The sequence below is a fragment of the Pelobates fuscus genome, chromosome 1 (genome assembly GCF_036172605.1).
Source record: "Pelobates fuscus isolate aPelFus1 chromosome 1, aPelFus1.pri, whole genome shotgun sequence".
Classification (NCBI taxonomy): Eukaryota; Metazoa; Chordata; class Amphibia; order Anura; family Pelobatidae; genus Pelobates; species Pelobates fuscus.
The window spans coordinates 79,533,358-79,555,000 of NC_086317.1; the positions used below are offsets into that span (position 1 = coordinate 79,533,358).

At 37.7% G+C, this 21,643-nt stretch overlaps 1 protein-coding gene across 2 annotated transcripts in view; it reads left to right on the forward strand.

The window, feature by feature from the left end:
• The window catches only part of CUX1 (cut like homeobox 1), a 337,454-nt gene that overhangs the window by 215,091 nt on the left and 100,720 nt on the right, over nucleotides 1-21,643 (forward strand). Inside the window, exons 19-20 of one of the 2 annotated variants that reach the window (XM_063449907.1) lie at nucleotides 451-616; nucleotides 953-1,009. The exons of the other annotated variant lie outside the window; for it this stretch is intronic. Coding sequence (XP_063305977.1) covers nucleotides 451-616; nucleotides 953-1,009 — 223 coding nt within the window. The remainder of the gene's footprint in view (nucleotides 1-450; nucleotides 617-952; nucleotides 1,010-21,643) is intronic. 2 annotated transcript variants of the gene reach the window in all.

Here is a 21,643-nt window from a genome sequence, read left to right on the forward strand (position 1 = left end):
AAGTTCCAAAGCAAGGCAGTTAGATTGTCCGTTGAAAAGCAACAGATTCATTTGCATATAAACACTTTTGAAGCATGTGTCTCTCACACCTTTAACTTGGTGTATACAAAAAGGAAGCACTACTGATCAATTTTAACACCTTCAGATTCAAATGCATTGTTTTGCCAACATCACAGTGTAGTCACTAAATAGATTTTAGCCTTATAATTTCGAATTTGTAAATGACGGTATATGATCCCTAATTTTGGTTACATCACCGACTATTATTAGTCTTTAAGGATTTAAAGAACATTTCCCTTATTTTAATCTTTAATGTGTTGTGCCACATTGTTCCCTCTGATGGTGGAATGGTTTAAAAGCACATAGTAGTTTAAATGTATTGTTTAGTGCAGATATGAATAGATGGCATTATGACTGATGAATCCCTAATTTGTCTTTTTACCTTTGCAGGTGTTAGGCCTCTCACAGGGAAGTGTCAGTGACATGTTGTCAAGACCTAAACCGTGGAGCAAACTGACCCAGAAAGGACGGGAACCATTTATCAGAATGCAGTTGTGGTTAAACGGTGAACTTGGGCAGAGTGTCTTATATTCGCAAGGACAGCAGCAAGGGCAAGGTACTATAAATAACGAGTGCCTTCTGAGTTTTACCACATGTGTGCTGAATGATTCACTTACTATACCTATTTTTTGGGTATATGACCGAGGATTCCTGTTTCCACTGAAAATGACCTTGGCTGATTCTAGCAGACAGATGTGACAAGGGACCCGGTAGTGTTGAGCTCTTGTAGTCATTTAGTTTGGTATAAAGTAGATATGTAATGCTGCTGGAGGGCACTGTACACTACATGTTTTAATGCCCTCTGGCAAAGGAATAAACATTGATGTATAACAATTCTTGAAGTTTTGTCTACGTCATCCTTTGCTGATACATGTTTTGCTTTCCTTTGTAGCACTGCCATCTGCAACAATTCAACAGGATCCTTTAGCAGAAGGATGTCCAAGTTCAGGTATTTTGATTAAAAAAAAAAAAAATGTTTTTTTTTCTTCTTTAAGGCTTTAGGAGGTATGGTTCGTTGGCATCATCTGTGTTACTGAAATGACCTATGAAACCGTTCTGTCTGAAGTATGATCTTAATTCCCAAGTATTGTAATGACACTTGCTAAAACATTCACCTTGGCTTGACTTCCAGTGTTTGATAATATCAACCTGCCTCATGTTGAGCTGAAGCTGACCTCAATGAGGAGGATATGCATCCTTTAGGGCTAGTTTAACAGCTTTACCATGACATGTATCGTTAATGCAGATAACACACACTCAGTGGTGGCTAAACGAATGACTGGCATTTGAAATATTTACAGGAAGGTCCTGAAAAAAAGTAGTTAATGAACATGTATAGTATTAAGGGAGGTGTGTACTTGCCTATAATTATGTGCTTAGGATATCACAAAACTTGTTTGGTGGAGATGGAGGGTTCCTGGTCTGTATCCATTTTTTGTATATTTTCTATCCAGGTGGATACAGGCTGCCAGGTGGATACAATTGTGCTGTTCTGCTATTAAGTTTCCTTTGCCTCAGCTGATTCATTTAGTGTCAAGGGTAACAATCACTGCCTTTTTAAAGAAATGGCAACAAGTGAAACAATGGTGTAGAAACAGGACCAGGTTCACTGTGCAGGTGCTCCAAGCACAGAGACTGTTGGTGACCACAATTTCAAAAAAAGTATTCATTTTGTATATATGGGGAAAGGGTCAGGGTTATTGAGCGTTCTTATCTCCTATGGCACTGCTGAAAGTATGATCTGCTAGTTTATTTCTTAATGTGCATTATACAAATTCCAACCTTTCCAATCCAGTTTAACGGTTTGCTCTTTATAGATGCACAAATTCCACCTTTTTTTTACAAAAAAAAAAAATGCAAGAATCACTGGGACAGACTGAGATACTTCAGCCCTGGCATATGAAGTGTAAGATAAATTACTTAGAGATGGCATTTCAACTCGTAAAAAAAAATCCTATACCAGTTCACACATAAAAAAAATTAGTTTCTCCAATGTCTCATATTTTTAGAATTATGGTTACTTTGCAAAAAGTTTTTCAATGGTCTGTTTTGTCTTTAAAGTGACACTCAGAACCATTACAGCTTAATGTTTATTTTCACAGGAACTGTAAATCGATTTGATTCCACCCCACATTTGTGTGTGAATGTAATCTTTGTGATTAACAAATGTTTTATACATCTATAAAACATTTGTTAATATACACGCATGTAAGATCCACTTTTTATCTACGAAAAATATTGCATATGTGTATATATATAATAAAGTATATATAGTAAAAAGCCCCAACTCTTCTCCTAAATTGGGACAGGAGTTGCCCAGTTCTCTGACTCTAAATTCTTGCATCTTTCCCGTTGCCATCAACCCACCCTACATAAAATATTTCCCCTTGTCAAACAGGAATGTGTCTTACTACGTTTGTGTGGTGGTAATAGATATTAGTTAAATAAGGTCATTGTCAAGCCAAGGTAATTTACTAATTGTTACATTCTGATCATGTAAGAACATTCTCATTGTGAAACATCTTCTTCCTCAATGTCACTATGTAAAATACCCTCACATCTTCTGTGCTAGCTATCTTTGTCGGTAGAAACAGCAGTGGTCACCCTGATGTGACTCTTTGGAGCGTGACCTTAGTTGCTAGACATGTCATTCAAATCATGTTATCTGAGACCCCTATTAGTTATGCATATTGATCTCAATAGAAATACGCGTAGGAAGAATTTTATTTTGGCGAGTGCCCTCTCATTATTTAACTAGAGGTAGAAAACTGCATTTGAAGTTGCAGCTGTGGGTGATCCCTTGGGATACTGTCTTTCTTCTTTGTTCGTCTATATTCTGAGCGATCATCCATCATGTCTAACCTCATGCTGCTTAGCAAAAGACATACCCATAGGAATAGCAAGTCATACAACAACAGAAGACAGTGGCTAATTAAGAACTGTTTTGTGGTTGTTTTTTTTGTTTTCTTTTTTTTTTTTGTGTATTTCTTTCTCCACTTAGAACATATCTTGCATAATAGTTCTTTGCGACGCAAGTGTCCGCAATATGTTTAATATGTTTAGAGCTGTTTAAAACAAAGTATAACAACAAGCAAAGTCCTTTTTGTTAATGACATCACAAGGTGATTAATCTTCTCGATCCCTTAGGATGAGACGATATGGAAAAAGCATTCTGCAGAGAGGCTCACCTGATGTAGGTCGACACTATGTTCTTGGTACTCTGGAATTTTTTTTTAATTTTTTTTTTTTTTTTTTAACAAGAGAGTTTTTATTTTGTTAGCACTTTAATTTTAGAAGTCAAATATTAACTTCAAACAAATATCAGTGTAGCAATTGCACGACTATTTATTATGCTGCAAGTAGTTATTAATTTGTACTTGTAAGGTCGCATAAGAATTCTGAAGATATCGGTCTGCAATCCTTTCTGCTGAGGTTTGGACTGGTCACACGCCATGGTAAAATCACTTTTATAAAAATAATAAGAAATATTTCTTATATAAAAGTTCCTCAATAGATAGTAGAATCTTTTGTAAAAGATTTATACATCAATGTTTATGTAATGTAAGATAATGTAAATGCATGTAAACTGCTATTTTTATGCTGTGTCTGATCTCTGATGGCTATGAGGAAGTGCTCAGGAGCTGACACACAAAGGCAGATGTTTTCTCTCTGCTTACGAAACCATACATATACTTTCAGATGTCACAGGTTCTGTCAGCATTAAGAAAAAAAATTAAAGGGACACTCCATAATATTAGTTTGCAGTGCTAGGAAAGCCTTGTCTAAATCTCCTTCTGTTTTGTAGTGTAAACCTTTATTTTATAGTTTTCGTGAAATTCACTGTACTTTAAACCAACCTTTATCCCAACTTTGTGGTTATAAAAAAACCATAGCTCTCCCCCTTTTGAATGCCAAAATAACTAAAAATAATAATACACCCCCTTTCACTTCCATGACAGAGCATGCACATTGACCAAGTAGTTTTCTTTGTTAAAAAAGCAAACCTTAATAAAGCAACTCAGCAACTTGAATCAAACCACCCAGTCACTGGTGTTAATTTGTGAAGTTTCATTCATGTTTTTCATGAGTGTGACGCTTATATACAACTTAGAAATCTCAGTCCATTCCTGGTCTCTGTGCATGTAAGCAATATATATTTTTTTGTTTTACTGGATTTAACTTATTTATTTTTTAGCATACTTTGTTTGAGTTAGCTCCAGTCTGGGGGTGTTCCATTAACATACTCGTTTATGAAAGTTACCCAATAACCTTCTCAGCTCTTTGGGATGCCATGTAACAAAGAGTAAATGGATATTTGCTGCAAATATTTGAGGGATAGACATGACACATAAGGCCGCTCTTAGACTAGTTAGTTCAATCTCTATAAACTGTCATTCCTCCAACGTTGCGAAGTCAGTGGTTCAGCCTCAGGAGCGTTTATGCTGGGAGAAAAATCGTTTATCCTCCGTTCTAGGATCCTGTATTTTAATTTCCTGCTTTTCCAACTTGTACTCTGATTTTGGTTTGTCGTCTTGTTATAGATCAAATCAAATGTTTGATTATTTGTCTATCTGCTTCTGTCCAAATTGGTTAGTAAATTGCGTGCACGCTTCCTAGAAAGTAATTCACAACGGACAAGTTTCAGGTTCATGAAGGACTTCTGGAATCTTTATTCCAAGGGGTGGGACCCCCTTATAAAGCAGAAATACGTCATATGCATAGTCACAGATAAAACAAAGTATACATTCAACAATTGGTTAACAGTCTAAGGGGTCTTTCCTGATACCATCCCACTGGGCGTGAGTCCAACATCGTCACATGACATTTTTGTATCCCAGCACCATTTTATTACACGTGGCAAGTTCTTGAGAGTGCTGTTTGTTGAACAAAGAAGGGGGAGGGGTTAGAAAGGGAAGCAGTTCATCTAACATTGAATCTCCATTTTGTTACACGAAAGCTTTGCTCGATGGGAAGGGGGGGAGAGCAGGATGAGAGGGGTTACAGAGGAAATGGTTACTAAACACACAGAGGGGGAGGGGAAGCAGCTACTGAATGAGAACAAATGCACAGTGTAAAATAGACATTTTATCCATTCAAGTATTTTGTCTATATTCTGGAAGTGTGCCCTTTTCTATTTTTGGAGTTTTTGTGTGACTCACTTAAAGGAACACTATAGCGTTGGGAATAAAAACTCATATTTCTAACCCTACAGGTCTAAGCTACCTGTTTAGGTCTTCCTCTTTCAGTGTCTTTGCAAATGGTCATTTTTGTATACATTTTCAGCACAGCGTCTTCTTGTGTCATAAAATGGGATTTCATGGAGTTGATACATTAGCTGTAAAGCTAATTTAAAACGGATTGGGAGAGGAAGGGATAGGATGTTGATATGTTTGTAGTTCAATCTCTCTAGCTCAAGGTACCTGCATACAAAATAATCCCTACAGATCAACATCTTCCAGTGATGCCTTAGGACATAGAATGAGAATGAGCTGTTTCCCAAGGGTTATCCTTATTAAAATGCTATATAGAAGTAAATATTAAAAATACATGTAAAAGGTTCCTGGATTTTACATTTTTTTTTTTTTTTTTTTTTTAAAGGGACACTAAAGTCACTAGAACAACTACAGAACTACAGCTTAATATAGTTGTTCTAGTTCGTATATTGTGTCCCTGCAGGCATTTTCATGTAAACACTGTCTTTACAGAGAAAAGGCAGTGTTTACATTGCTGCCCAAGTACACCCATAGTGGCACTCACTCAGGCAGCCACTAGATTTGCTTCCTGGGTGTGCAGCACTGACATTCGATGTCTCCATGCAACTGAACATTCCTCATAGAGATGCATTAATTCAATGCATCTTTATGAGGAGATGCTGATTGGCCAGCATTAGCCTCCCTATGCTTTCCTGTGAGCACACATTGGATTGGCTGAGATTATCAATTCTGATCATCTCAGCCTAAGAGATGGGGCGGAGCCAGCACCGGCATAAAGGCAGGATGCTGGAGTAAAGGCAAGTTTTCTCACTATTTAAGGCGGGCAAGTGGGTGTGGTGGGTGGGACACACACACCGAAATAGTGTTTTTAACATTATAGGAACAGGAATAGAAGACCGTACAGTGTTCTTTTAAGGTGCTTACCAGTATGGATGAAAACATTCTTAATCTTCACGTCTGCATCAGATATGGGATATAATAAGCCCAGGCACAAGTTTCTAATAAATAACTTCAAGGAGATCACCCATATTTACATTGACCCATTACAGCATGAAGTTATTGATGCAGAGTTAGAGGGGAATGTTCTTTTAACACAGTGATTCGCATAGTGTGTAAATACTCATCTGTAGACATACAGCTCTCGGTAGTGGGTCTACAGTGCCTGGTCGTCAACCTTTTGGTCACCTTGCTTGACCCCTGTCATATAAATATCAAATACTTTGAGTTTTCTGCCAATTAACTGCCAGTCACGTCCGTTTTAGTTGAGCAGAAATTAACATTGAAAATGCAGAAGTGATACCACATTATTACTATATATAAAGCAGCAACATATTCCGCAGCACTGTACAATAGGTGGACTAAGAAAAAAGTTGTTAGGAACAGAAAGGTGCAGAACGATCTCCTCAAATGAGCATTCATTCTAAGGGTTGTGGGATTTGATGACACAAGACATCCAGTCCCAATCCATACATCTGGTCTCTGGTTTGGACAGTACCCCTGAAAGGGTGACAGGCGTGAACATAACTTCTCTTTTGTAAGTTCTCTACCACGTGCGCTACTTATCCTATTCTTACATACTTCACCATATTTTGTATTTTGTCATTTTGTTGATTACACGTTCATTATCAGCCATATCCAGGTTGTATTGTTCTGTACCACCCTCTACTAGTGTATACTACCCTTGGGGTTATATACACGTCTTGTGCACGTATTCTGTATAGTGTGTGTGTGAGGTACACTTTTTGGGGGGTGTGTTTTTCTAGTGTGCTATATAGTGGGCATATTCTTTTGTATCTTTATAAGGGTAAGATTTATTTAATGTAGGCGACTGCAAGCTATATTGGCTCTGTTGCTTAGCGTGTCTTTTTAAGTTATGTTATCCCTTTGAGAACACAACAGTAAAGTGTGTGTGTTAGCATACTGTAAGTCATTGATCCGATGGTCTTTAGCTAATCATATTTGTAGAATAATCATTCTCACAGGCTGATCTGCCTTTTAGACTGATCATTCTTTACAGACTGGCAATCTACTATTTTGTAACATAATCAATATCAGAGATGGATCATCAACCTTTAAATATGGATTTTATGCATTACTTCCTGTCAGACTGTGAGCTTACACATTTATCTGACCTCATGCGCTTATAGTATATTACAGTAAACATTAACAAAATGGAAAGTCAAATGCCATCTTGTATGTTTTAAACAAATCGTAAAACCTCTTATCTTGGATTGAAAAATTTGTTAAAGGGTTCTATACATCACAATTCTAACTATAGTAGGTTTAGTGTGTTTTAACCTCTGGGTGGGGGTTTTGTTGGATGTCAGAAACAGTCTTCCCACCTCTCTGCCCATCTGATCTCACTACAGACACCTACGTGTGATCTCCCTGGCATTAAAAGCTTATTTTACATTTTACTCCAAGATAGCTGAAATAAAGCATAGCGGACACGGGAATGTTCCCTGTGCGGTTATTGTTACCTAATATTTTAATTCACTTTGAATTCCCAACAATTTAAACTGTGGCGAACGACCCTGTCACACGCAGCGGGCTTGTGCAAAGATCACACTGCCCTACTGAAATTGGTCAGACTTGCGGTCCAACAGACAAGTACATGCATGACTTATTTTGGCTGACAGATCCCTCCAATCCACACAGAACAATGAAACTTATTCATGCAAGCTTTATGGCATATGCTGTACTTTATAATTTACATGGCAGATCCTACACCAAGAGTTTTATCATCGTTGTAAATATTGCACCTTTGGCCTCTGACGTGCGTTGCCGTTTTTACCTGGTATAAAAGAGACTGTACGTAGGGTTAACACATGTAAGGTGTGTAGGTAAAGCGTGAAGAATTAAGTGTTTTGTGGGGGGTTGAGTGGAATGTAAATCCGTGCCTGTCTTACAAATGGTTAAATCATTTCAAGAGAAGCATATTTTAATGAACCGTTGCTAACAAAACAACTAAACAGGACTGCGGATTCTCAAAAATTAAAAAGGAAAAAAAAAAAAAGAAATCTATGCCTTAAGCTGCATTCGTAGTGGGACTCCCCAGGGGTAACAAAAAGATGTTATAATCAATTACCACATCATAACACTGATGTATGATAATTACTGAGTGTTCCTCCTGAGATAGTGCAGCATTTGGCTGGGATGCAGTCCTTTCACGGTCCACTGCCTGATTAATATGCAAATAATAGGCTGATTGCATGATGAATGCAGAAAATGAGTTCGCTGATAACGTGAGCAGCAGAGCGAGAAGATGATAAATTACTTTTACTGACTGTCCTACATTAGGCACCCTTTCCCAACAATTTTATCTGAAATTGAACGAAGCAGTATGGATATTGTAGGATTGTATAAAATGATGTACCTTAATAGCTGCTGTAATATTGCCATATATAAGTGTCATTTAGTTTCAGTGCTTCACCTCAATGAGTTTTTTTTGGGTTTTTTTATTGTGTTCATTACGTGCATAAAAAGGTAAGGTTAAAAAAAAAGGCCAGGGAACCAAATGGGATGTGTACTGGTTGGCCTATTTTAATAAAAGTGATGATCTGTGATGGGGACAGGAATAATACTATTTGCATTTAGTTATTAAACAGTGGTTTGTGGAGGATTATCATTATTCCCTTTCTAGCTCTGACATATTCTGTAGTGTAGTACAACTGGGGAAAAAGGTCAAACATAATTTAATGACTAACAAGTTAAGGGGAACAAATATATAAGTTTACAATGAACTTTTTCATATGAGCTTATAAATTTTAGCAATTTTCTTATCTATTTCCCACTCTAAGATGTTTAGCGAACGAGCCGCTATTAATTCTTAAATTGCCTTGTGCACAATTTTCCATACTTTGGCTCTCACAGCATCACATTGCTCTGGTTTGCTGCACATCCAAAACAAAAGTAACTAGCCCCTGTGCAGCTAAACATGCGAAAATAAGAAACCGTTTGTATATGATAGGGGAAAAAGGTTAACCTAGACCGATACTGCGTTCTTGCTTCAATTGGTTTTTGTTTTTATTTCATGTCCTTTTTATCTCCAAAATACATGATTTTTGCCAAGTATAACAATGTTTGTGTAACAGTATATAATTCACAATGTTCTTAGTAGATCAGTTTAAAACAATTTTATAGATTAATCAGAATCTATATCCACATGGGATGACAGTCAATTGAAATCTGGCTTGTAAAATTTAGCCTTAAACAGTCAAGCTGTGACTAAAATGGAGTGAAAGAATTGTTCGAAAGTTGCGCTCATTGCCTAAATTTGCCATTTGATTTTCAGTTTACTACACGTCAGTGTTCAGTAATACTTGGTGTGAACAAACTGCTATCCTTTAAAAAAAGAAATATTCACATTTTCTTTCTCTTTGGATATTTTCTGGTCTGTCTCTGAATGCGACAGAATGCCTGTTCCATTGTGCTTGGTGGGTGGAACTTCTTAATAATATACGGTGGAATGCATTCTGGAAAGATTGTCCGTACAGACAGAGATTGATGAACCATTCTCACAGGTCTTATTGTGTGAATTCACAAGTGAATGAGTGAGGTCACTCTTCAAGACCAAAATGTTGATATAGCAAATTCACTCCTGGTTTGGACACAATAAAACCTGAGACTGCAGTTCATCATATTGTATGTTCAAAATCTGTAACAAAGGCATATGGATCCAATTCTCATGGGGGAGGGAGGCGGGTGTATATAAAAATATGGTTACCGCATCGGTGTGTGTATAGAAATACAGGAGGAAGTGTGAAACATGATGCCTGCCTAATTTGCATATCCATCAGGGCATTCTGGGAGAATCTTACATATATGATCTTTTAAAATTTGTTGTGCCCAAGATGGACTTTCCCTAATGTCTGGCTAGTGATATGTAGGTGATGCACAGCTGCAATTTAAAGAAAAATAGCGGCAATACATTTGTCATAGAGAGGGAGAATGTAAATACATGGCAGGTTAATAAGCTTCCCTAAAACAATGTAGGATATCACATTATTTAGTAAGATACACTGTTAAATGTGCAGATAGAGGTCTGCTGAAGGTTACCAACCAAGCTGATGAACCACAAAGGAATACTAGAGAAGACCTGCAATTTATGGTCCAGATTTTGAATGCCGTTTAGGTGAGTGTCGTAGCAGTAGAACTACCATGCACTTAGGGCCACCCAATGGGTATTGTTGAACAGGCCAGGTGCAGTGGTGGCCCTCTAACAGCACAACTAGGCCGCTGTAGTTTTGGCGATGCAGGTAACTTCCTCCCACATTCAGAGGGATCTGCGCGGGAGGTAGAGGAGGCACATGAGTGGAGAGAGTCAGCTCCAGCCTAACCCTCACATCATCCTCAACCAGCATCAGCAGAATCCCAAGGAAGCCACCCTCCTGCACACAAAAGGTATGTTAACAGGATGGTGACTACAAATATAAAAAGTATGTTTGTGTCACTTTTTCTTTGTGTGTATCTGTGTGCCATGGTGTGTGCATGTGTCAGTGTGTGCATCTTTGTTTGAAGGTGTGTGTATGTGTTGGTGTATCTGTGTATCGGTGTGTGCATGTGTCAGTGTGTGTATCTTTGTTTGAAGGTGTGTGTGTATGTGTCGGTGTATCTATGTTTCACTGTATGTGTATTGGTGTGTTAGTCTCTGTGTCAGTGTGTGTGTATATCTCAGTGTATGTATCTGAATGTGTGTATGTGTCAGTGTGTACCTGACTGTGTGTGTATCAGTGTGTTTATATGTGTATCTATGTGTTAATGTGTATGTATATCTGTAAGTATGTATGTGCATACAATACTGCAATCAAACACCAATACAACATGCAATCACAGCCCAGCAATCAAGCACAAATATTACATACAAACACACCCCTTCATTAAAACACCAATACTGCACACACATGTACACCTGCATTTAAAAGTCAACACAACATACAAACACACTTATGGAATCTAACACAGATATTACATACAAACACGCCCCTGTAATAACACGCTAAAATTATATATAAACACCGCCTTCATTCAAACACCAACACTACACGTAAAAGCCAACATTACATACAAACACACCCCTGCATTCCAAAGTAAACACTACATACAAGTGCACAACTGTATTTCAATGGCAGCAGTACATACAAATACACCACTACAAGCACACACATACTGTATACAAAAACATGCTTACATTCAAACAATCAAACACTGTTCACAAATACAACTCTGCAAGGATGGAGAAATGGTAAAACCCAGCTGGCATAGCATGGTTCGAGTTTGGCAGATGGGGATCTACCTTTGGCCACCTTTGTTCTAGAGGGGGCCTAAAAAATATCTTGCACCAGGGCTCTCTCTAAGTTAGTTCAGCCACTGAGTGTCAGGGTTTTAAATGTATTTGTAAAAGATGCAGTAGTGGCTTTACAAATTGGTGAGTGACGGGGAAGGACGATTGGCCTGGTGACGGCGTTCATTATGGATAAAAATGGCGCAATATAAGACAAGTCATACTGTTCAAGACTGAGTTGCAATAATAAATACACGTTTTTTGGCGAGTGTCTGAAAAAGTCTTGGATGCATCTCGATATAGGGAGCAAATGCAAATAATTTCAAGATATTTTTTTAAGAGGAAACAGGTGGGTTTTAGAGACGTATTGATAGTAAGGAATGGAAGAGATGCAAGTGTCAAAAATACCGTCAAGACCACCAGCTTTGTGGGGTTAGGGTCAATTGCTATAACACTGACCCACAACTAATAAAACATATTGAAATTATTTAATCAGGTACTGAGCCATCACTCTGGTAGAAGTCAGATGCATAAAATATCATGTTCTAAGCAAAAATCACAGGCATTTTAAGTGCATAAATGTTATTATGAAAAGCCTTAAATTACTAAAAATAACAGTTTATTTGCTCAGTTTCCTTTCTTTCAGTGTGACAGGTTTGTTTGATAGGATTCTTTTCGCATGCATGAATCATCTACTTTAAATTAGTACGGTAATATGTTTTAAAAATCATTGAAAATGTACAATCCGTATGCTTGAATAGCCTTGATTTGTAAATGTATTTGATATTGCAAATACCGGGTAAGTGTTCAGATTTAAAACTTTGTTTCGCTTAGCATTACATTTTCTGGCGGTTTCTCTAGAGTAGTACACAGGCTACAGTTTGGCTCTTAATAAATGTTTGAAGTTTTTTGTTTTAGGGAGAGGTTTTTGGTAAACTCAATTTATTGGCAGGGATGCTAAACTCCAAATGATGACGATGTGAACATGTTTTCTAGATAAGCTATATGATCACTTGTTTGATTACTGATTCCATCACAAACAAGCATTTGTATTGGCCTTTGATAGCAGTTTTCTGGTCTGTGAGCTGCTTTTTATTGCTGGACCTTAGTGCCTTCTTTAACAAAATATTGTCATCCTTTCGCCTGGCCGCACACGCTCTACTCACCACAACCAAGTATATTATTATTTATAGGACGCCAACAAATTTCTTAGCACCGTACAATAGGTGGGCTGACAGACCGGTATTTGTAACGACGATCTGGACGCACAGGAACGAGGGTGTTGAGGGCCCTGCTCAAACGAGCTTGCATTCTAGAATAGAGTATTAACAGCATTCGTTGAGACAAAGTTAAAGGAAGTTTTATATTGCAGAGGGTTTCTCTACCTCATTGCTGGATGTATTCTCCTAAAACTGGAAGAACTGTGTCGTAAATAAGGTGTGTATAAAGCAAAATTAAGCACCAGACTATATTCTGGGAGATGTTGGTTACAGTGTTGTGCTCAGCTCCTGTGTCTTTTTAATTTTATAGTAAACCTATTGTGGTAATTGTACATTTACTTAACCCCTTAAGGACCAAACTTCTGGAATAAAAGGGAATCATGACATGTCACACGTGTCATGTGTCCTTAAGGGGTTAAACCTTGTGTTATTAGACACAAATTGATCTCTACGTTCGTTCTAATGAATGTGTGTGTTTCTGGGTATATATTTTTGTTTTTCCCATTTCAGTAACCAGTTCCACATTCCAAAGGCTAAATAGTTGACAACAACTCTTTGTCAGGTGAAAAATCCCCCAAAATACATGCTTTTTTCACCATAATCACCACCTCTTGAAGTATGAATGTAAATTAAAAAATAAATAAATAATTATCCTTTGAATGATAGCACTGCGTACATTATGCAGGTATTGATTATTCAATACACCGGCACTTGTTCAGCAGCACTGTTAACGGAGTAATGCTGTATATCTACCTCAGGCCTTGTCAATATGTCTTTAGATTTAGGAACCGTCATTGCCAGAAGCACAAGCTTACTGCTAGTAAAGATGGTGACCATCCATCACTCAAATAAATATGCTGTTGGATGGTTAACGAATGACCCTTGAAGAATATTTATAGAGGGGAGAGAGAATTGTGTAGATAAAGGAGTCCCTTAATAATAATGTGCAGACGATTTTTACAATACTTTTAAAATTATAATTATAAAAATAAAAACTTAAAATATCTTCAACTTTTACAGCTACGCTAGCTCTCTCTTCCCCTCCTCTCATTTCCGAAACTCTGACATAGGACATAGGTTAGTACTCCTGAAATGAACCCCTACAAGTGTTTTAAAGTTTACCTGTCATGGTCCAAGTCTGTTCCATTATTGTCTGTCACAGCGAGGATTTTTATATTCAAATGAGGCTGTTATGGGCCAGCTAGAAGAAACACAGCAATCGAACTGAATTCATGACCGCTCAGGTTTAACGCAGTGATTTAAAAATCCCACCTCCTGCAAGGCCATTACCCAGTTCATGCCTCAGCTGTCTGTATGGGAACTATAAAGAGGGGCAGATAAGCATTTTTATCACTGGTCCTTCTGCACTTTATACTACTTACTTAGCAGTAGTTCTGTCAATTCTTAACTGGATGCTGCTGTGTTTTTGGTGTACTTATGTTTTAGCACTGAAGATTTGCTGTGCTTGGTTGATGGAGTTTGCTTCCTTAGAGAATTTAGAGAACTCAGCACAGGAAAATGGTGGAATCCACAGCTCTGTCAATCCTGTTAACATCACAGAGCTCCACAGTAATGTTTGCAGTATCTGTAAAGTTCCACAGCAATATTCAGTGTTGGTCTTTTCTAAGCCTATACAGAAGTACAATTATGCTCGGTCGGTGCTTGAGTGCTTAATAATAAAGCAGATTTTGTTATCCAATCACTTAACCCTTTATATTGCTATTGGTAAAATGTAAGTAAAAAATATTGTTTGTAGCACTCCCTAAACAAACTTACCTTATTTTACTATCTGTGTTTCTCTAATTTTCGTAGTGTAACTATATTTTGCTTTTAGATGCACAATTTGTAGATGCATATTTTTTTCAACCAGTGGATAGATTTTGAGAAACTAATGTAAACCACGAGCAAGCGTTACTTGTACTAACTGCAAATATACCACCTAAGTCTGTTTGCCTTGTAGTTTGATTAATGTTCCACTTACAGACCGATGAAAAATACTGGTAAGGCAGTTGCAACAGTAATAGATGGATAACTGTACAGAAAGAATCCATTTGTTTCTTGCAACCATGATGGATTGGGGTGAAGAGTGTATACGATGCAGCTGAGTTTAGAGACAGAGAGTACCATGTAAAATGAAATCGCAGGAAAACCCTGCTATAATTTTCTTGCATTTCCATTTTTATTCCAGGTGTTTCTTCCTCCTAATGTGTTCTTCTGAGCTTAGAGTCTCAGATGGATGATTAGGGTACAGTCTGACATTTAAAAGGTTCATCATCAGTATTCGAAGTATTACTTAGAAAGCCGTTATCCAACTAGCATAACTCTTTCCTGAAAACAAAGAAGCCTCGATTTGTAGTTAAACAAGGAAATGCAGGTTGAAAATAAAAGGTTCTGGGGTCGCAGTCCTGCAGAAAGGCCTGATTTACACTATCCCAGCTGTGCACCTTTATGTTGAGGCCAAAAGAAATATATTCATATATGCGTGCCCATTTGTGTTCCTGCACAATGATCAGTGTGTCTGATTAGGTGTCTTGGGAAAATCAATTTTTGACCCATTAACCTTCATTTAGAATAGAATCTCGGTGTTACCTACCATATCTGTGTAACAATGATTCTTTTGTTCCCACGGATAATATGTTCCAGAATTTAAACAGCCATCCATCATGTGAGCTGCAGACATGTTGAAATCCCTGGTTCCTTATTCATTGTTGAAATACCTACTACATCAATTTATGTATGCATTATACATCGAGCATATGTCCAGTACTGGCACTAAGGACATACACCTTTTGTAGTAACCATTGTATTGATTAGTATGTAACAAATGTTTCAGATGTGATGTACATAAAAGCATAACTCTGTAGGGAATGCAGATCTACCTGCCCGATTTGAAGTCATCTATGTGTAAGATGTGTCTGGTCCTGGTTTTGCAATTTAGAAGGCAATCCACATCATTTGGGGCTAAGTGTAAGTGAATCTGCTCACTCCAAATTTGTATGTATGTATTTATTTTTGCCTTAATGTCTTTGTCTGTACTATCGAGGTACAAACATAAAACATCAACCTCATGTGCAAAGCAAATAGTCTTCCATTTCCCTACTTTGTAAAAGAACACGTTTGTGTATTCTTGCTATAGGTTGACCCTAGTTTTACACTGGAGAAGAATGCAGGTCTTTTTATTGTACGACCTTCATGAGACTGCTGTGAATGTGCAGCATGTGTGTAAACAAGATGGGGAAGGAAACACATATTTGCTTTTTGTTTTTTTTCTTCTCTCTAAAATGTAAAATGCATTCAACTATATACTGGCGTGATGCTATATAAAATTAAACAAGTTTTAGTATGTCCTTACAATGGTCAGAGTGCAACAATAGTATTAGACCAGTCATCAGATAAATAATGTTTGGGTTCTTGTCAAAATGTCACAGAGCACCCTGCCATTTCATTTCAGCAACGTGTCCTTCTGAATGCACAGTACGCCTTATGGCACGCCAGCAGTAAAAATGTCACTTACAATAATTACTTTTTGGTGAAAATGCGTGCTGACTTCCTACCTTCAAGCTGTTTTTTACACAGCAGGGAGATAATGAGAAATGACTTTATCCTGACTGCTCAAATAAATACTAAATGGAATTTAGGTTATTATTACTGAAGATGGAAGGCTCTGTTTGTAAATTTAAATGGGGGATGAGATAAATGGAAGGTTTGTCTCACGAAATTACAGTGCATGAGCTTTCTATGTACCGCTAGCCATTTTTTTACAACAGTAGCAGTGCCATTCTTTACTTGCAATATTATATGGTTTAAACAAAAATGCAAATATGCATTTTTAATTCAAGCCATATTATGTTAAATATCGAGATATGGTAGCTTATACTGAAGTGCATGTTTTATGATGATTTATTGAGCCCGCTGTGCAAGTGTGTTTTTAGTTGTGTGAGAAGAGTACATTCTTTGTTCTATGAAGCGCGATAATTTCTCTTTTGCGTTTACTGCTGTATTGGACGTTGCGCGCTGTTCTGAATAAGAATGTTTTCAATGTATAAAATTAATGTTTTCTCGGCATCTCTTCTCTGCTACTAACTTTCCTACTAAACCCTAGCACCCCCTTTACAAAACCCTAGCATCCCATCTACTAAACCCCAGTACAAAACCCCAACCCCCTCCACTATACCCCCTCTTTCCTGTACAAAACCCCAGCCCTCTGTACAAAACCCCAACCCCCTCCACTATACCCCCTCTCCCCTGTACAAAACCCCAGCTCCCCTGTACAAAACCCCAACCCCCTCCACTATACCCCCTCTCCCCTGTACAAAACCCCAGCTCCCCTGTACAAAACCCCACCCCCCTCCACTATACCCCAGCTCCCCTGTACAAAACCCCAGCTCCCCTGTACAAAACCCCAGTCCCCCTGCACAAAATCCCAACCCCCTCCACTATACCCCCTCTCCCCTGTACAAAACCCCAGCTCCCCTGTACAAAACCCCACCCCCCTCCACTATACCCCAGCTCCCCTGTACAAAACCCCAGCTCCCCTGTACAAAACCCCAGTCCCCCTGCACAAAATCCCAACCCCCTGTACAAAACTCCAGACCTCCCTCTAACTCCGTTTAAAAAAAAAAAAAAAACAATATTAGCATCCAAACTCAGACTTTACTCACCAGTCCTGCGACTATAACTCCCACTGGCGCTGTCCGCAGCCTGACGAAACTCCTTGACAGCGGAGCCTGAAACGGCAAGCACATCATCGTGTCAAATGTAAAACTTCTACATTAACAAGTTTCTTATAATTGACTCTGCTATAGGCAAAAAATACAATGTATGCTCAGTCGCTGTTCAGTGGAGTTTGATACATGACTCTCTGTCCTTGAAGTGAGCAAGCCTGATCACACATTTTACATTATTAAGCTAGCGTTTTTTTCTTTCTTTCTTTTTACTTCTTCTATTTTCTTTTGAAGCTCTGTTAACAGTGCTTTTAGAGATTTCATCTAGGTGACCAGTGTTTTAAGGGATACTATAGTACCACTATAGCACTATAGCTTGCCCTGCCTCCCCCTCCTTCCCACGAAAGGCTGACTTAGTGCTGTAGTGTTTTACATTGCAGCACCAAGTGCAACAGGGACACTGCATCCTGACCACATCAAAGAGCTGAAGTGGTCTGGGCGCCTATACTGTCCCATTAAGTCCTTAAAGGTACACTCTGAGCATCATACCAGCCTATCCCATTGTTTATGTTAAGGTGCAATGAGGTCCCTTGTCAGCATTTTCCTGTGAACAGTTCCTTATAACTGCATTGATTTGCTGTGCCTCAGGAGAACACTGTCTAAAAACTGATAATCAGCTGAGGTATGGCTACAATCCGCTTATTCTGGAGATCACTTGAGTGTAACTACAGCTTAATGTCTGCTGGACAGGTTTTTGTTTGGGTTAATATCAGGCTACAAAGACATCCATAATAAGAGGCTCTTGATTGGTGAAATCACTTCCTTGTCTGGGAGGGGCTTTCTGCTCTGCCTGACAAGTATGGCAGATTTACAAATAAGTCAACCGCCTCACTGACTTAAAAGCATCTCTTTTATTTTACTTTCTTCAAATTGCAGTTTTTGCATATCTTCTATAGAAATATTTTTTAAATGCGTTATCTATGCAGTGTATGGAATTATTTTTGTACACATTTTGGCACAACAAAAGTCTCACAAAGTTTATTGGGCGACCTACTTATTCATTTACACCCTGTGGTTTTAACTAGGGAGAACATTTGTATAATTTGCCTGTGCTGTTTTTTGTTTTTTGTTTTTTTTATTCAACACTATTTGCCTTCTATAAACTACAGTATATAACGTTTGGCTGTGGATAATAGAGTTGTAGTCCAACAGCAGAAGGAATGTAGTCTAGCTGATCCTGTTGTGACACATTACATGATGTTGTGCATGGCATTTGAAAATACACGAAAGAATATCTTTGTATGCAACAGTGATACAGCATTACATTGCTGAGTGCTTTATCTTTTTTTCCATAGCATACAATATAGGTGAGAGAGAATACCTGCTGGAATTCATTTAATTAGATTTTTGGCTGTTTCAGGTATCTGCTTCACACTATTATGCATAACAGTGGGAAGGACTAGTGAAGTTCTAAGGAAATCACACAATATCAGCGCTGTAGACATTTTAGATTTATTTTTTTCTCCTCTTAGATCACAAGCATTTTTGAAGCCAAAATTCACTTCCAAGCAGTCTGTGCTTATTTTTGCCATGTAATGAAGGTAGACTGCTTTAATCATTTTCCAAATGTTTACATTTTATGCTTCATCTGTCAATTCCTTTTTAATAGGAATACCTTAGGAAACGCATGTGCCCTTCTGGATGTGCATGAACACTGTGGTGTAGCAATTAATCTTGCTGTTCTGTGAGGTTTGTTTAGGCTGATGCAAGGAACAAAATTCGAGAAAACCTAGACTAGCTGCGTGCTCTATATCAGACGGGTAGCCATGATGTCGACCTTGCTGTAGGTTAAAGGACGCAGACCTGAGAAGAAGTCTGTTAATCATGAAGGGAATTCATGCCATCCCTGACAGTGTACAGTGAGCAAGATGGATGACCTGCCAATTTTCTCCTGCGCTTGGCTGAATCTGGGCAAATTTACAGTACAGTTTCTCGGCTGCCTGCAATACAGAAATAACATTTTCTAGGTTATATATTCAGTTTATGGTGACCTTAGGGTTTACAGAGAGAGAAGCAATCGGATTTATAAAATGCATCTTACCTTATGGCCATTGAAAGGTTGCTTATTTCCTAAACAAGTCAGGAACATGACGGTTTAGCAATACGGAAACAAATACACATTTATGGGATCAAGCGTCTGCAAGAGACACGTATATGCGTTTGCATTTATTTTTATATCTATTTTCCTTAAAAAAAAAATTATTTTTTTTTTTAAAGGAAAATTGAAGTCTCTTTATGCATAGAACCCTTAAAAATATTAAAATAATTAAGACAACCCTGTGTTATAAAATAAATAGAATGCTCTGTTTCAATAAAATATAAACTATACTTGTAAAAAGAAAAAAGGTTGTGTGTGCATTCAAGATACTAATATTGTATATTTGTTTACACATGCTCAGTATGGATCCTATTGATTTCACCACCCCTCTTTTTTCAGGAGGGCTTTCGTTAACACGGTTAGTGATTGATGGTTACATTACTTTGCCACTGAAGCCTTTTCACACTTATGTTATGTGTTTATCCCACTGTACTTTGCCAATTAAGCGCACCCATACATATTATATATCTTTTTTAAAGGACAGATAGCAGTTTCTTCTGCATTACACAATATAATGTATGATTGCAGAATTAAAAAAATGAGGGGAAATAATTCTACACAACTAGTGCAACAAAACAAAACCACAGAGACTCAATTAGACTCTCTTATTATTGCCACAGTTAATTTTTAGAAGTTATAGGACAAATATTGCAAGAAGTGCATTACAGTTTTAAAACTAAACCTTTGCTACTTTAGTAGCAGTCTCAGACTCCAAAACCGCCAAACATAAGTATATATTTGTAGAAAGTAGATTTCCCAGGGTATTTTGACACATTTGATTTCACAAGTTTATCACCAACCTCTGCTAAAAGTCCTCTTGATAATATTTATTTTTGTTTTAGGTTTTTCACACTTTTCCATTTTGGGGGGAATTTATTAGATCTTTTTTCTCCAACTGTAGTTAATGTTAGTAGGGGCATCCACTTGCATACAGCATGTAAATATCAAGAGATAGGGTGCTAAAAGTGAAAGGAACCACTCAAAAATCTATAACACAAATTAGCCACACACCTAACAAACTGCACAAAACTCACATGTAATCTATATACATTACATTATGTACAAATAATAATAGAAAATTCAATAATGGTGTGTGGGTGTGTGTGTATATATATATATATATATATATATGTATGTATGTATGTATGTATGTATATATATATATATGTGTATATATATATGTATATATATATATATATATATATATATATATATCTCAATGTAGCAATAGTGGGAAAATCAAATAATACAGAAAATATGTATAAAAAAGAAGATAGTTGCTGTACAAAATAAACTTTACCTAATCACTCGTGACGGAGGGACACCGCAACCACCCAACGTTTTGGCACCAACAGTCATTGTTAGTCACTAGCAAATAGGTATATATAGGTATCTCATTCAAAATCAATAACCCTTCCCCTCTAATTAATCAAGGATCAAACTGGGAACATCTGAACAACTAAAGTAATCCAGCCTGCTGTTTCTCCCACTACTGTAAAAACCTGAGATCTGTATTCTGCTACTGCTCCTGTGTGCATCAATACCTTACATGTAGACCAAATGTTTGAAAAGTGAGGTCATCGAATTGCAAACATCTATTTTTTTACTTTTCGAATTTCCAATACCTATTGGTTGAATTGCTGGGCCCATGTCCACTTTGGGACTAAATAGTAGACCCTCAACTATACTTTACCTTCATCATGTCCTACCATTTGCAAAAGAGGACAACTTGATGAGTTATTTAATATGGGCCATTTTTGAGTCTCCTTATTTGGTCATGTTTTGCTGATGGAGTTAGTGTTTGGTTTAATTTTGTATAAGTGTGTGTGTGTGTATATATATATATATATATATATATATATCTTTTACTAGTCTTGTGTTTACTTCTACTTGCAGGACCCTAGTATTCTTCTGCATCTGCTAAGTACAGCCAGTGGTGGATCCTGGTTTTGTTCTGTCCTAGGCATGACAAAACTCAGGCACCCCCCTCCCCCTTGGGCCGGACTTTCCAGGGAGCGGCAAAAAAAAGCCGCCCAAGGCAAATG